Source organism: Protopterus annectens, chromosome 16.part0 (genome assembly GCF_019279795.1).
Source record: "Protopterus annectens isolate FY-2018-M chromosome 16.part0, PAN1.0, whole genome shotgun sequence".
NCBI classification, from domain to species: domain Eukaryota; kingdom Metazoa; phylum Chordata; order Ceratodontiformes; family Protopteridae; genus Protopterus; species Protopterus annectens.
In genome coordinates, this window is record NC_056750.1 from 843,403,658 (window position 1) to 843,421,765 (window position 18,108).

The 18,108-nt window shown below is 40.5% G+C and overlaps 1 protein-coding gene across 1 annotated transcript in view; it reads right to left on the reverse strand.

Annotated features, from left to right (window-relative positions):
• Positions 1-3,721: 3,721 nt before the first annotated feature.
• The window catches only part of FAM78A (family with sequence similarity 78 member A), a 344,683-nt gene continuing 330,296 nt past the window's right edge, over positions 3,722-18,108 (reverse strand). Inside the window, exon 2 of the mRNA XM_044057928.1 lies at positions 3,722-5,009. Within this exon, the coding sequence (XP_043913863.1) occupies positions 4,484-5,009 (526 nt within the window). The 3' untranslated portion in view covers positions 3,722-4,483. The remainder of the gene's footprint in view (positions 5,010-18,108) is intronic.

Below are 18,108 nucleotides of genomic sequence, written 5' to 3' on the forward strand. Positions count from 1 at the left end.
CATTACTTAGGTTATGTATAACATACTGCTGACTTGTATGGACAGTAGGCATATTATTTTGGATATCAGTCTGAATAATTAGAGGGAATAAGAACATAAGAAAATTAAGCATGGCAAATAAGAGGAAAACCTTTGTGTTAGTTCGATTACTGAACAGAGAACCATCACTGCTGTTAAAATTATGACAAAATGTTGTCAAAATGTTTTAAATGTTAGAGAAGGGCACTTTTATAATTATAATAGGGAAATTATTATTTGTCTACCTCTCTTCTGACCATTAAGTCATGCCTTCTGGCCACTTTACTGCTGTATTTGTTCCCCTTGAGTGCCAGCCGTTTGGGTAAGTAGCCCACCAGTGTGCAGACAGTGGTCTTGCTTGACTCATTGGGTGTGATGTGATGAACCAAACCCACCTCCCTCCCCTAGGATGGGACAGCCAACACTAACTGCATATTCCTGTCTTCTTCTGCCTTGTTCTTCCTTGATTCATGCTGCTAACTGAATACGGGTCACCGGGATCATAGTCAGGGCTCTAATCCTCTATGGTGTATTGCCAGATAGTCCACTGGTTCAATCTTATGCACAACCAAGTTATGCTAAGGCACTATGACTACTATTACAGGGCAAGGGCCTATAATCAGCATGTTAGAGATGATTTGTGTAAAGTGCTTTGCGCATAAAAATGATTGATAAAATACAATGTTTTAAACAATACAATTTTTGCATATTAATGATTTATGTAAAACAATGCAAAACTACCATTTCTTTAATAAATGTCTATTTCTAAAATATACCAAAAGGGATTTATAGATAAGGTAATGTATGCATGTAAATGAATTATCTAAACATTACAATCTGTTTTTTCATATTATAGGAGACTATTTACTAAGTGATTATTTTGTACTTGTGTTTCGAGAAACAGTTTAAGAAACTGTTATTTCCAGATTTTGGAGGGACACCCCTAATTTGTTCTCATATTTGGCTCCATCTCTCTTACAACTGGGAATAATATTTTGGGAAATTCTAAGTTAATCAAATGAGCATTTAAAAAGCGCTCCTAATTTGGGCCCTTTTCTCAATTACTTTTTCTTTGTGCATAACTCTGGAGGCAAAAGTTGAGCGGTAACTTGCACCTGATAACTTAGTGCTCGCTCTTCTTCTCCTCAGCAGTATCAGGAAAAGCCGAGGCACTGTAGCTTCTGAACATGCCCAGATGTGTGTGTACCCATGCACTTACCCAGAAGAACATTACAGTATGTACTGAGCATTACTGCACAGATTCAGCAGCAAGTAAACAGAATAAGGAACCTGTTTGTCGTTTCATCCATTCTCCAGTTACCCACTTTACCCAAAGCAAGGCCACGAGGGAGCTACAGGCTACCTCTGCAGTGAGTGGGAACAGTGGATCATAGGTGACTACTAAGTTAACTCTCCTTAAGGGCCATTTTACCTAGCTAATAACCCAAGGTTGGAATTAAATCTGCGCTTTGTGGTTATGAAGTGAAGATATTAACCATTATGCCAAAACAACTCCTCCCTCTCTCAGTGCATAGAAGGCCATCCTTAACGGGGTACTAACTCATCACAGAATGCACAGACACTCTCATATGGCACACTCACACCTACATGGCAGTCTGTAAAATGCCAGTTTTGCTAAAGCACTTCTTTGGAATGTAGGAGGAAACTGGAGCATCTTGGGGAGCCCATATGGATGTAGAAAGGATATGCAGACTCTGCAGTGAATGCAACCTGCTCTGAACCAAGTGCTGTGAAGCAGCAGTGTTAATGACTACAGTACTGTGCTGTCTGGTGTGGCTTTGTTCACTATATGCTGTGCAAGTGTAGCATACGCTGGGCACAACACTTAACCATGAGAAATTTGCCATTTACATTAGGTATGTAACTATGCAAATACAATGCAAGTCCAGAGTATATGTTTTTACTATTAATCAGTTTTACAGAAGCCTTTTTAAATGGCAGTGAGGTCAAAACAATGTGAGTTCTAGTCAAGATTCTGAATGAGAAGGCTGAACATATAATTGGTGCAGCTATATCAGATAAAAATAATAATAATAACTCTAGTTGTGTTGTGGACAGTCCTGGAAAGTCTACTGTTTCCTCTTCCTTGGAAAGTTTACAGAAAAGTTCCATAATGGCTCTAACTATTCAAGCCAGTCTAAACCATAAAAAGGTTGGCCTATCTAAAAAATAAAAATCAAAAACCCTTGATGTTATCTTGGGATATGCACCAGTGGTTTGATGCTCCTGGAAACAAAACACTGATCTGGCTGTAGCAAATGATCTTCAGACTATAATCCAAACGTACATTTTCCCATCATGCTTGTCAAAATGAAAAGACAGGATATAAGCAACTGCTTGTATTCTGTTAATTACAATCAAAACCACCTTGTCTCTTAAACAAAATGTATAAATGCATAAAAATTACAGTAGTCACTTTTACATAGATATTTATAAGCATGATAAAGCTGTTTTCTGGGAAGAGGCAAAATATGTCTCAACTTTCTTAACATAGTTAAGTGCAAACTATTAATGAAATACTGGACGGCTTGGGCCTTTTAATGAGGTATCCCTTCTTTGGGTTGAGGCAGGGTATTCTAAAGATTTCAGCCCTGCATATAGTGCAATTTAGTACCATTACCATAAGTGATGTTGTTGACATCATAGTGCAGTTCTGAGATGAAAACACAGGTGCTCTTGAAATGAAGGGCTAGTACGTTTAGTCTCTACAAAGCTTTACCTTTTAATAATGGTACCAGACCTGAGAAGTTCCAGTGCCTTTCTCAAGTTAACTTGTTGGGGGAAAATGCCTGAGATAATGTTTAAAATAAGTTTTAAAGTTCACTAAAAATTCAAAGTGCATAAATCCATTTGTGACTTACCCACAACTGTAAATAAGGACCAGAGAACTAGCAAAACTCAACAACTGTAAGCTGCATCACTGCCTAGCCTCATTTAAATGTCTCTTCAAAATTTGACAGACTGAAATTGTACAGGATAGAAATGTGACTTTTAGGCATAGTTTCAGTTTTTCCTGTCTGTGTTGTTCTGTGCTAGCAGAACAAGTTTTAGGAAGGTAGTAGCTACATTAGCTTTTTTAGTGGAAACAAAGTTACCACTATACAGTTTGTCACTGCTGTTGTTCTTAGCTCCCACTACTGAACAGTTCATTCTGTTTCCTTTAAAATGCTTCCTCTGTACGATATGACACTAATCTACTGACTGATTTAGCAAAAAAAACAAACAAACAGCAACCATCAGAAATGCTTAAATTAATTGAAAGGGCTTGCAAGATAAAGTTGTAGACAGACTGACCATGCATATCAAAATTTTGAGGTAGGCAATGCTAAGGTAAAAAAAAAAAAACAAAAAACAACCCTGTCATTTTGACATGCAGTCACTTCCTACAAAAGCAGTCGATTATATTCTGGGCTGTGCTCTGAGCACCAGAACTTTCATTTAATTTTTAAAATGAAATAATGTAAGCAACAGCCCTTAAAACAAAGCACTGTTTGTCAGCCAGAGATCAAAGGTATAAACCTGTACACGTTCTGAACTGAGCTAAACAGCAAATATGACAATAAAATATATAGAAAAAAAATATATATAAATATATATATATATATATATATATATATATATATATATATATATATATATATACACATAGTTATAATATGTATAGGTATTTGTGATAATATATAAACTGCAAATATTAGACTAGGACATTTAACCTAGAGTGATATGAATAAAATCCATCACAAACTCCTTTCAGGAGTACTGCCATATTTGAGCACAGAACCACACAGAAACAACAAAAATACTGCTACTCTCAGAGCATGCTAATAATGAAGGATTTTGATCCAGGGTGTATGCCACTTCCTGTGTCTTGTGGTATTCCTATATTCCTATCCCACTGAATGGTTAATACACTTCAATAAACTTACCATCTACATTCAAATCTTTCTTTTTACAAAAAGGTATTGTCCACTTAAAACTCTCAGGTACTGATACTCTGCCCATACTGATTCCTGGGTATATATTTATAGAAAAGGGATACTACATTTAAGGCAAACGTTTGGCAATGAGAAGCAAGATCAACATAAGGCCGCAATGAGTTGGAGCTGCAATGTCAACCACTCCTAATGCATTACAAGAGTAACAGAATGAGACATCTCTATTAGTTTTCTTTAAAAATATAAAGAGAAGTTCATAATTTGTTCTGTTTATGCAAGCTGGTGAGCTGACCGTAAGAAGAGCTTAGACAGTCTAGAGAGTTTGTCAAGTGGCATTCAAAAACCAAAATGACTTCCATTAGTGAAGGCTTGTTTCTTTAGCACAGTGATCGCCTCTGCGTTAAGAAGGCAATGAACGGCCTGCAGCCCCCTAGGCAGATAGTGCATCGTGCTGAGCTGTGCAATATGCTAAATCTTTCAACTTTTGCCCAGTGTAGCTTGCCTGCCAGTCAGTACTTTGGAGGGATGACCACTATGGGCTCCCCAACAGCAGGCCTCCACATTAACACCTGGGCATCATTGGCATTGGGCTTCACGAGTGCATTGGGTGGGATCAGTTCATTCTTACTTAGGATACGAGGCTGCTCTTGGGCGATGGGCTCCTGTAGCTTGGCACGTTGACCCAAAGGCTTGGTAGGATCCACTGCAATCTCCAGTTTCATCTTCCACTTGATGGTCTGTAGAACAATCATGTCATCAGTGGTGGTCTTGATTGCTACTAGCCATGTTGTGAAACTTTGGTCCCGGTATATTCTCGTTAGGTGTGCAATATTGCTGTCACTGATGGGGACTGCCCACGTGATACTAGGGTAAAAGTTGTCATTCATGCTGACTGTGAATTTTGTGTCCTTTTTGGTAGGTCCTGTGATGGTGCATGTTTCCGTTGTATTGCCATACCAAGGATAGTTCACACCATCAGAGTCACTTATTGCCTGGATTTTGTTATCTCGAAGATCTGGGAGCTCCCAACTTGACCTGGGTTTAAAAGAGAAAGGGATAGAAATCAGTAACAGTGCTAAGCAAATGCTAGATTTAGGAAAAAAAATGAAGTCCATACAAATACATGGCTTTTGTCTAGAAAAAATACATCTGCCAGAAGTTGTCATTTCATTTTTTTAATGCATTATCAATGTTCATTTTCCTTTAGTGTGTTTAAATGCTTAGTCTTATGTTACAGGCCTATTCCTGAAGACCAGTCTGGCTCATCAAGGCCTTTACCTGATCCACTCTCCACTTTCTACACTCTGATTTCTGTCAGTAGAGCAGGGGGGAAAGTAGAAGGTTCAAAGGTCACAATGTCAAAAATTACTATTAAACTTTTAGGCAAAGAAACATTACAGATTTGAATCATTTCACTATTTTAATATTTTTATTGAAATTTTGTACACAGGTACAAATATTCTTCCAAAATAAAACAAATAGCTTTGTATACAATGGTCTCTGCACTACTTCTTACTATTTACATCACTAAGATTCATTAAACAGCCAAATAGTATAAATTCATCACAGAACATAGATTGGTATTTCTTTATTAATGGATTCACTTTTATCCAGAAGTTATAATTTGTAGTTTATTTTGTTCATTTTCATTTTTTAGTAATCCTTTCTTTTTGACGCACAGCATTAACAATATTTATAAATACTGAAGATAAAAGAGTACCCTAATTTTTCCAGTTCTTTGCAGTGATATTGCTGGATATTGTTTGTAAGCTCCAGGGAAGTGGGAATTATGGCTTGGTTATACACCCTGGAGTTGAAGCATTAAACTACAGCACAATTTAGTAAATATAAATTGATCAGGTGACAATGTTTGCAGGAAACACTGATTTTTTTCCAAAAATGCTGCATAACTTTATAGTCATAAACATGTACTGCCAGCCTGCTTTGGGTATGACAGAAATGTCAGTGCCAAAATGAAATGGGCTATTTGGAAATAGCAGTTTGTTAGATTACTGATATCTCTGTAAGTGTGTAAATGTGAAGCCGGTATATATAAGTACGGGGGTCAGGAGGAAAATGTTCTCACACTGGAGTACAGGAGGGCAGAGTGTCTTGCAAAAAATGCTTTTGTTGATTTTTGTAATTCTATACATTACTTTATAAACATTTTCATTCATTTATAACTCATTTTCAAATAATATGAGAACAACACATAAAGACAATGCAGTCGTACAATCAGAATCAATCTTAATAGCAAGAAATACATTACAAAAACTTACTGTTGTACTTATCACAATATTAAATATAAAGACAGCATAAAAAATTACAACCTTCATCGTCGATCAGATGTGAATTCACCAATAAGCATGCATTTCTCTGCGACACCTGAGAACAGTGATACTTATAGTTGGAGGAAGATTGCTAGTACTGAGTTGTGTAGATGCAATCTACACTAAGTATTATTTGCACACATACTCTGCTAACAACACCATACACCCATGGCAAAAACTAGGTCCTACCTAATGGAGAAAAATGGGGGTAGTGGGGATGCTGTCCCCTTTACAACAGAGTCACCAAAGTGAGTAGGATTTCTGTTACACAGACTACATGTAGAATACAAGCCACAGTCACCATCAGTGCAAGGATGTGGCTTTCTGGGCACCATGCATGGACCTGGCCTCAGACATTGTGCGCTGTGATGTGATAGGAGCATTACTGGTTGTAACTTGGTAGGGGAATCTTCATCTATCTAGGGGGTTACACAGATAGCACAGTGCAACTACATGATTGTAAAGAGGGTTTGTTTTGTATATGACCAGTCTATGTAAAACCTAGTCACATGAGCATTTAGACAATCCTGTTTATTAAATAAAAAAAATGAGTCTCTTTACAGGGGTGGGGGGAGCTGGCTGGCTATAAATTACAATAGCTATTCTATCAGCACATAATCCAGAATGGAGAAGTGGGGGACAAGCTGGTTATAAGATACAGTAGTCATTTCACAACTACACCTTACAGTGCTTTAATTTTTTAGTGCGTTTTAATGTTGCTTTATTTTATATTACATCTTTGTCTATACACATTTAAATTCCAATTCTGTGTGAGTGGTCAACATTCTATAGTTTTGTATCAAAAGGCATTTTCTTTCAATTATGTAATGATTTTGCTTTTACTAACATAACCTTCAACTTCTCAGCATAAATCTTACACCAGATAGTTCACTGCAGTGTAGCTGACATGGTATTTGTTATAGGCATGGCTGGACAGAATGAATCATAATCACTATCATAATTTGCACTTTTCTTGGTGAGGTTGTTTCACACTTAATGAAACAGATACACAGTCCCACAAGAGATTAGCTAGTAACAAGTAACAGTAGGCAGGAATGACAGTGCTGCCTCTATCCAGTAAGGCACGGTCCACACAGGAATAACAGTGCTGTCCCTGTCCAGTAAGGCACAGTCCACACAGTAATAACAGTGTTGTCCCTGTCCAGTAAGGCAGAGTCCACACAGGAATAACAGTGCTGACCCTGTCCAGTAAGGCTCAATCCATGCAGCAATAACAGCGCTGTCCCTGTCCAGTAAGACACAGTCCACACAGGAATAACAGTGCTGCCCCTGTCCAGTAAGACACAGTCCACACAGTAATAACAGTGCTGCCCCTGTCCAGTAAGACACAGTCCACACAGGAATACCAGTGCTGCCCCTGTCCAGTAAGACACAGTCCACACAGGAATAACAGTGCTGCCCCTGTCCAGTAAGACACAGTCCACACAGGAATAACAGTGCTGTCCCTGTCCAGTAAGACACAGTCCACACAGGAATAACAGTGCTGCCCCTGTCCAGTAAGGCATAGTCCACACAGGAATAACAGTGCTGAGGCATAGTCTACACAGGAATAACAGTGCTGTCAATCCATGCAGTAATAACAGTGCTGCCCCTGTCCAGTAAGGTACAGTCCACACAGTAATAACAGTGCTGTCCCTGTCCAGTAAGGCAGAGTCCACACAGGAATAACAGTGCTGACCCTGTCCAGTAAGGCTCAATCCATGCAGCAATAGCAGCTTCCCTGTCCAGTAAGACACAGTCCACACAGGAATAACAGTGCTGCCCCTGTCCAGTAAGGCACAGTCCACACAGTAATAACAGTACTGTCCCTGTCGAGTAAGGCTCAATCCATGCAGCAATAACAGTGCTGCCCCTGTCGAGTAAGGCTCAATCCATGCAGCAATAACAGTGCTGCCCCTGTCTAGTAAGGTACAGTCCACACAGGAATAACAGTGCTGTCCCTGTCCAGTAAGACACAGTCCACACAGGAATAACAGTGCTGTCCCTGTCCAGTAAGATACAGTCCACACAGGAATAACAGTGCTGTCCCTGTCCAGTAAGGCACGGTCCACACAGTAATAACAGTGCTGTCCCTGTCGAGTAAGGTACAGTCCACACAGGAATAACAGTGCTGTCCCTGTCCAGTAAGGTACAGTCCACACAGGAATAACAGTGCTGTCCCTGTCCAGTAAGACACAGTCCACACAGGAATAACAGTGCTGCCCCTGTCCAGTAAGGCAGAGTCCACACAGGAATAACAGTGCTGACCCTGTCCAGTAAGGCTCAATCCATGCAGCAATAACAGCGCTGTCCCTGTCCAGTAAGACACAGTCCACACAGGAATAACAGTGCTGCCCCTGTCCAGTAAGGCACAGTCCACACAGGAATAACAGTGCTGTCCCTGTCCAGTAAGACACAGTCCACACAGGAATAACAGTGCTGTCCCTGTCCAGTAAGATACAGTCCACACAGGAATAACAGTGCTGCCCCTGTCCAGTAAGACACAGTCCACACAGGAATAACAGTGCTGCCCCTGTCCAGTAAGACACAGTCCACACAGGAATAACAGTGCTGTCCCTGTCCAGTAAGACACAGTCCACACAGGAATAACAGTGCTGCCCCTGTCCAGTAAGGCATAGTCCACACAGGAATAACAGTGCTGCCCCTGTCGAGTAAGGCTCAATCCATGCAGTAATAACAGTGCTGCCCCTGTCCAGTAAGGCATAGTCCACACAGGAATAACAGTGCTGCCCCTGTCGAGTAAGGCTCAATCCATGCAGTAATAACAGTGCTGCCCTCCAGTAGGTAGTACAGTCCACACAGTAATAACAGTGCTGTCCCTGTCCAGTAAGGCAGAGTCCACACAGGAATAACAGTGCTGACCCTGTCCAGTAAGGCTCAATCCATGCAGCACCTGTCCAGTAAGACACAGTCCACACAGGAATAACAGTGCTGCCCCTGTCCAGTAAGGCACAGTCCACACAGTAATAACAGTACTGTCCCTGTCACACAGGAATAACAGTGCTGCCCCTGTTTAGTAAGGTACAGTCCACACAGGAATAACAGTGCTGTCCCTGTCCAGTAAGACACAGTCCACACAGGAATAACAGTGCTGCCCCTGTCCAGTAAGGCACAGTCCACACAGTAATAACAGTGCTGTCCCTGTCCAGTAAGACACAGTCCACACAGGAATAACAGTGCTGTCCCTGTCCAGTAAGACACAGTCCACACAGGAATAACAGTGCTGCCCCTGTCCAGTAAGGCATAGTCCACACAGTAATAACAGTGCTGTCCCTGTCTAGTAAGGCACAGTCCACACAGGAATAACAGTGCTGACAGGAATAACAGTGCTGCCCCTGTCCAGTAAGGTACAGTCCACACAGGAATAACAGTATTGCCCTTGTCCAGTAAGGCACAGTCCATGCAGGAATAACAGTGCTCTTCCTGTCCAGTAAGGCTCAGATCAAACAGGAATTACAGTGCTACCCTTGTCCAGTAAGGCATGGTCTACAAAGGAATAACAGTGCTGCCCTTGTCTAGTAAGGCACAGTCCACACAGGAATAACAGTGCTGCCCCTGTCCAGTAAGACACAGTCCACACAGGAATAACAGTGCTCCCCTTGTCCAGTAAGGTACAGTCCATGGTGGAATAACAGTGCTACTCCTGTCCAGTAAGACACAATCCACACAGGAATAACAGTGCTGTCCCTGTCCAGTAAGGTACAGTCCGCACGTTAATAACAGTGCTGCCATTGTCCAGTAAGGTACAGTCCATGGAGTAATAACAGAGCTACTCCTGTCCAGTAAGACACAGTCCACACAGAAATAACAGTGCTGTCCTTGTCCAGTAAGGTACAGTCCATGCAGGAACAACAGGCTCAGACCAAACAGGAATAACAGTGCTGCCCTGTCCAGTAAGGCATGGTCCACACAGGAATAACAGTGCTGTCCCTGCTCAGTAAGGTACAGTCCACACAGGAATACCAGTGCTGCCCCTGTCCAGTAAGGCACGGTTCACACAGGAATAACAGTGCTGCCCCTGTCCAGTAAGGTACAGTCCACACAGGAATAACCATGCTGTCCCTGTGCAGTAAAGTACAGTCCACACTGGAATAACAGTGCTGTCCCTGTCCAGTAAGACATAGTCCACACCGACTCCTTCAATTGAATAGTAAAGGCAGAAGAAAGCAACAAGTTTTCAGCAATAATCATGGTATAGAGCAGCACGGCTTTTATTAAATACATAGAAGAATGCAGTGCAATGGACTATTATCAAATCTATTTGGAGCAATACTGTCAAGTGTTAAGTCTTGGAAGTAAAAGGGAAGAATAAGTTGACTTTATAAACGCACTATATAAGGTAGGTCTGCCAGCATCTCTGAAACACTTGCATTTGTTTTCATTCACCATTTGAGTATGTAGTGTTTTCTTGAAAATTATTATACCATCTGTCTGTCTACTGGGTTCAGTGATAGAGTTGCATGAGGCAGCTGCAATTTTAGAGAGTGATCACTGATATGCACTGAATGGGGTCTGCACAGCTATGCAGCAGCTGCGTTATGAGGAAATGATGCCTCCAACAGCAGGGGAGGGCAACATCTGTGATGTAGAATTTTAGAAGTAAGAGGTCTAGCTGTAAGTAGCATCTAGTTAGATTTCATTAAGATGGTGCGATGGTGTTCCTTCGAGTTAGTTTTGTCAGCATTTTGTAGAAGGGAAGAATTTTGTCCAGAACAGGATGCAATAATGGTAGGGGTGTATTCTAATCTGCTTTTGAAGACATTCATGGCAATAGTACATCTAGCTCCTGGGATAAGGAGGTCTGATATTTTACTTGATACTGTGAGTTGGGATAGCACTTTATATGGAAATTGCTGTGGTTATGGAAGGTAAGTTGAAGACCAAAGAGAAGACTTAGATATCTTTGCTGTGTAATGAGGGGAAGAGAGGTACGTCTGGGGTCAGTAATAGATATCTGGAGTTGGCTAACGTCGAATCTGTCTTTAAAACACAAGGTATGGTGCTATGGGGAGAGAATCTTAGGTAAAATCACTTCAAAAAATTGCCAAATTCTTGGTGAAATCCTAACTCCACATGATACAGCACCCACTGAGAGTGGCACACTTATTCCATAACTGACGCAAATGGTTAAGCACTGCAGACATTCAGTTCAGTAGTTCACTTAACTAAAAGTGTTAGCAATTCAACACATGGCTGACTGTGACTATCCTTTTTAGTTTTAAGCCTTCATGCCACACTAGTAACTGCCGAGAGCATCTCCTTCTGTTATATCTTCACAGAATTGCAGCAGAGCTGTGGCAAAGAGGGCAGCTGCCCCGGATGCAAGGTGTTCGGTGGCAGCATTGTGAAATGCAGTTCCTGCATTCTGTTCATGTCACTGCTGTTTTTTTTTTTTTTTTTTTTTTGCTCTTCAAACGTTGAGGGAAAGGTCATGGAGAAAAGATCTTGGCAGGGGAATGGACCTTTTATTTTATTTTATTTTTTGCTCTTACACTGAAAAGCTGAGATGGCAGGGTGTCAAATCAGGGACTGGCACCAGGCACATGAAGAACCAGCTATGGTTATGGATCGTCACCTTAAATGAAAGCCTGTTCATGTTCAGTCATCATCAGCTCTAATATTTAGGATGTACTTGTAGCTGAAATCAAGTGCTAGATCTATCAATCTTCAGGAATCTACAGCACCAACATTAAAGTGGTTACATGATGTCTGAATACTTACACAGTCAGGTGCAAACATCGACCGCTCCTAGCATTTCTGCTGCCCACTTACATGCTGTGTTGCCCTGCACTGACTGACTTATGCAACATGAGATCTAACATGGACTAGGAATTCCTTCTCTCTTTCTCTTTTTCCCTGCACAGCCTTATCCATATTTTTCATATTTTATCTTAATGAAACAATCTCCCAGTGTCCTCCTTCTCACATCTCTTCCCATTTTTACTAATACTGAATAGAAGTGACTGAATATTTGTTCATGGAAAACTAAATGAGAAAGTTAATGTTTTCTGTGTAGTGAGAATGCTGTTCTGAGAATGTAAACACACAGTGATGACTGTATACACCTCTTTCTCTCAACACCCATCACAATGTTAGTTATATTAATCATAAACAGCTCAGTCAAGTTCCTTGTACATAGTCATCCTAGGCTTTAATGCTGATTGCTGTGATAGTGTGTTAAATGTTTCCCACACAAATCATAACATTCTTTCAGAACTGTTATTGGGGGATTTTTGTGAACTGATTACAGACAGTATCAAATGAGCAAAGTGACACATCCCCACACATGACGGACCGTTCCTCCCCTCATGAGAACATATGCAGACAGACTGTATTAATAGCACGTTTTGTTTTTTCCGTTCACCTTAACATTCCATCAAATTATTTCCAGAAAATTAAGTTAGATCCAAAAGCTGCTGGAAACAACAACACACGGTATGATGGATTTTGCAAGAGCTGATAAATCTAAAGCTCAGCAGATTTTTGATAAAGCTAACATACAAGAATATGCAACACACTGCACAAAACAGAAAGGTACACGAAATTCACGGAAGCCATCATAAAAAAGACCAAGATAAACTGAAGCCTTACAGCTGTACATTTGTAAGACAGTGTAGTTAATTGCAAGAATGACAATGATGGATTTCTTTAACCTGTTAACCAGGGAAGCCAATTGAACACAACTACTCCTTTTCAGAGGCTACCCGGAAGCACTGTCTGGCTAGGAAGATTTCACCTTCTCTTCCCAGATAGGATGAATAGCTACTTTATTAAATGGGGAAGTCAAATGATCCTGTTCAGAATCAGTTCTATCCTGAGAAGTCATGGGTTGTACCCCAGAATATGTTGTGGGAAGTGCTGGGACCCAGCCACTGATGAATTTGTAGACCATGATTAATGCACACACTTTTGGTACACAATGGGCTGTGAATATGGTGAGCACACGTCCCCCTGCTGGTCATAATTTTCATGGGCAGGGTATCAAGCCATGGCCAAACATTTAGGGAGTATCCAATTTGCGGTCAGAAGGTTTGCATTTTTGTTGCTTGCAGAGGATGTATTATGACTCCTCTGAACAGCTGAACTCATACTACAGATGCCTGGCAACTACAGCTCAAAGCTGACAGCTTCAGTACACCAACACTTGTAATGTATGCACTCAAGTTTGTGAAGTTCTGAGCAAATGAAACAAAATACCAAACAAGAAACATTTTTTTTTTATTCAGGGAGCTTTGACCCTCATCACCTATATAATTATTTTTATTGTTATTTTAAGGTTGCTGCACCATGAAGACAAAAGCAGTCAGTGAGTGACAAGCAATGATAAAGCTATTTGCGCCTCTGGAAAGCTGCAAGATCAGAACACCTGTAACATATTACCCTTCGTTCAATAGGATAAGTCTCCTACATGCAGTGAGTAACAGCATATGACTGACTGCTACCTTGCTCATTTATGCTAGAGCAATTGGAATACAATGGGCTGCCTATACGCTGCCAGCAGACAATGCTGTACTCAAAGAGTGCCATCTCTGGCATGTAATGAAGCAGCTTATTGCTGTCTGTGAAGCAGATTAGACAAAATTATCACTCCCAAATCATAGGTAATTGTTGTCTCCTGGAAATGAGGGGATTGCTCTCTGCAGGTCAGAAGTAGCAGCAACCTCAGCTGAAGGATTTTGAGTACTTTGGGGTCTTATTCTTGAGTAAGGGTAGAAGGGAATCAGGAGGCTCATTGAGGGGTGCAACATACAGGCATCATATCCAACTCTGGTGGTGAAGACAGAGCAGAAACATAAGATGGAAGATTTCAGTTTACAAGTCAGTCTTTGTCTTTTATCCTCAGTCATCCCCACAATGCTTTGGGTAGTGACCAAAAGAATGTGATCATGGATGCAAGTGCTGGATATTAGGTCTGCTTGGATTAACATACTAATACAGAGTAAACAGCATGGCAATCCAGGAGGAACTCAGAGTTGACCTCTCTTCTCAGTTCACAGAAATCAGCTGAGATGGCTTGACCACCTATTAAGAATGCTAAATGAATACAAAGAATTTAACACATAAATGAATTGATTGGGAAAAGTTACAATCATTATTAAAAAAGTTTTAGATGATTTCCTGATTGTATAATTTAATTTATTTTACATTTGTTAACCGGGGGTGTCTGACTGAGACGAAAAGGCCCTTTTTCAGCAGATGTCCGGGGAGAAAAGCTCCACAAAGAAAAATTACAGACACATTTAGTTATTTAGACATGATCAGTATACACACAAATTACAAGAGACATGTTTTTACAGTGGTATGCGGCACATAAACAGTTACAGTGGAGAGAACAAACAAAAAAATATAAATTTTAAAAATAAAGGTAATTAATAGATTTGTGGTGTACAGCTGAAATTTGGAACATAGGTAGAATACATACATAGTACACAGGTACAGTACATACATTGTAGATTAGCCAGTGTTTATGAGTAAGATTGAAAACTATTATCAAGTGCTCTAGATTTAGTATGTATACCTTATCTGCTTTCACTAGCCTGGGGAGCAATCATGGCACTGCCACCTTTGCTTGAGATGTTGCCTGATGAGGTCTTTAAAGGAGGCTTTGGATGATGTGTTTTGAATGCTAGTAGGGACAGAGTTCCATTTTTAGCCACTGAACTACTATATAACACATCTCCAAAGCTATTGTAGCTGTTGGTGACTTCTAGTAGTAGTTTGCTTGATGATCTAAGAGGCCTTTTGGCTGAGTGATGTTGTACTAGGTTTTTGAGGGCAGGACACTTATTGGGGAGGTAATAGATAGAATGACAGAGGCAGAGCTGATTGTAGGTTAGGAGGTTGGGCAGTTCAAGCCAGTGGAGCTGCCTCAAAGCAGTACAGTGATGAGTTCTATATGAGCAATTTGCAGCAAAGCAAGCAATTCTGTTACAGCAGGCTTCCATTTTGCCTAGTTCGGTTTTGTTGAGATTAGTCAGAATGGGAGATGCATAGAGTAGGGTGGATAGAAGTTGGGAGCGAGCAATGGCTGATCTTGTGTTGTTGGTAAGAAATGGTTTGATATGGTAGAGTGACCTCAGTTTGGCATGTACTTTTTTAATAGTTAAGTTGAGATGACTATCACATTTTAGGTGGGAGTCTATGGTTATTCCCAATAGTTTAGCCTGTGCCACTGGAGAAATTGGAGTAGCATTTGTGGGTTAGATAGTGAATTGACTGTTAGTGTTTTTGTTAGAAGTGGTTATAATCATAAGCTGAGTTTTCTTTGGATTGAGGATAAATTGGGCTTTGGTAAGGTAGTTTTCAACGTCAGAGAATGCTAGTTGAGTTGTTTGCAGTAGGGTGGGAATGTTTTGTGCAGCAGAGATTAAGGTAGTATCATCTGCATACTGAATGATAGATGCATGCTGTGTGGAGGTATGGAGGTCATTTGTGAAGACTGTGAATAGTAGTGGTCCTAAGATAGAACCCTGTGGGACTCCTATAGTTATGAGCAGCTGAGGAGAGAAAGAATTTTTCCATTTCACAGCTTGGTACCTGTCATGTTAAGTAGCTTTGGAACCAGGTAAGAGTGGAATTTGATAGATGACATTGGTTTAGTTTGTTTAGCAGGATTTGGTGTGAGACTGTGTCAAATGCTTTGGACATATCCAAAAAAAGAGTTGACACCTGTAGGCCTTCATTTCTGAGACGGTTTACTGTGTCTGTGAAGCAAAGGAGGGCTGTAGTGATACTATGGGCAGGTCTGAAACCATGCTGAGTAGGTGACAGGATGTTGCTGTCTAGGAGATAGTTTAGCATCTGGGTATGGATGCATTTTTCTAGGATATATATATAGAAGTATTCTAGGATATATAGAGAAGTATTTCCTTGTTATGGACTCTGTAAATAATTTGTTCCAGTTTTGATTGTAAATATGTTATTACTGTTATTCTTGTTATAAAAATAACAACATTTTTGGGAAAAAAGAATGCTACTGGCTATCTCCTGTGATAGGTATCTCAGACACCTTTCATACAGAGGAGGCAGTTTGGCAGACCTAGGGAATGCTTGTAGGTTTATATCTCTTATCTTGCCTGGGAACACATTAGAATCTCAAGAGGATCACTGAGAACTGGTGGTGGGGATTGGAAAGCCCTGCTCAGACTGCTATCAGTCACCAGGGCAAGCAGATTAGAAAATGGACTGCTGGATGGACAGAGAATATGCAGCATTTATAGCCTAGCCGTAGTTATATCACTGGTCATAGCACACCTTAGTTATGCCAGAAGACATTTGAGGCCATTCCCAAATTCACATTCCAGGTGTCTGAGACACCTACCTTAAGGGATCTCCTAGCTCGATTTCCTGTTGGCCCCAAAAATACAAATCTAACAAGTATTCAGATTAAAACTCACAGCGTTTCATTAGTAGGAGGGTCTCCTGGCTCAATTCCCAACTTATTTCCTATAGAACTGCAAAATCTAGCTGATATTCAACATTAAGCCTCTAGCGCTTTTAATTACTGGACTATAAACTGTAAATAATATACCAGTAATTTAACAGTATTAAAAATGGCTAAAAACATTATAAAAAAAGGTTAAGCTAGTAAAGGAATGTAACTTAATTGGTATTGTAGCATACACAGACCCTAAGAACCTTGTGGTCTGCTTAAGCCCCACTCTGCTTGCCCTCGCTGCGCTTGGGCTCGCTCCGCACCCCACCCTGCTCCCAAATCCCACCCACTCTTAGTGGCGCCAAATTTATAGTATTATTACCACACCCCTCTCCCTAGAACCAATTAGCAATAACTAAGTAATTGCAATCCCTTTCTTACCCCATTTCACCTATCTTCTAATAACATCCAGAGCACTAGCCTATATCTACACAATGGCATTGCTGCTCTCTCCACCTAAATTAATGTTGATTATCTCTATTATACCTCTGATGCTTATCTTATACATACTTACTGCCTACGAACATCAGGACTATTGTGGTTTCCATTACCCAAGAGCCCAAACAAACACACTGATAGCACCTTATAAGTTAGATCACTTGAGATATTCCCTAATGCCAAACTCCTCACACACTCAACACCACCTACCCCTTAGAACAAGATACATCAATCCAAAAACCAAAAGATGCCAAAACCAAATCATCAAATTCCTGAAGTTGGCCATTAAATCTCAATGAAATCTCATATTGGATGGTGACATCCACCCAAACCCTGGCCCATTCTCCCCCAGCATCTCTAGTCCCAGGGTACTCCCTCTCCCCTAAACACTCAAACTTTAATCAAACCTCCTAATTCACTCCTAGATAGCCACCTAAACATTAGGAGGATAAATAATAAGGTTCAGCACCTTCATGCCCTACTAGCTCATCTTTCCCTAGATATTCTATGCCTCAATGAAACCTGGCTAAAACCATCAACATCAGACAATAAGGTTATACCTCCAGGGTACAATATATTAAGGCTTGACTGTACCACTAAGAAGGGAGGTGGGGTAGCGGTTCTATATAAAACCATGCTTGAGATGTCAAATGTCACCCCACAATCATTAAAAGTTGACAAGGCTGAAATTATCATCACCAAACTTAATATCAATAAAAATAAATGCATATACATAGTCTGTATCTATATTTCCCCAGGTAATAACATAAAAACTCTAGAGGTCATACTATGCTGGCTGTCAAATAACTATCCCCAATAAACTGTTGTTCTTGGAGACTTTAACATAGACTGGTTCATCTGTTCCTCAGAACCCCCTATTCACCATATCAACCTTTATGGATTCACACAG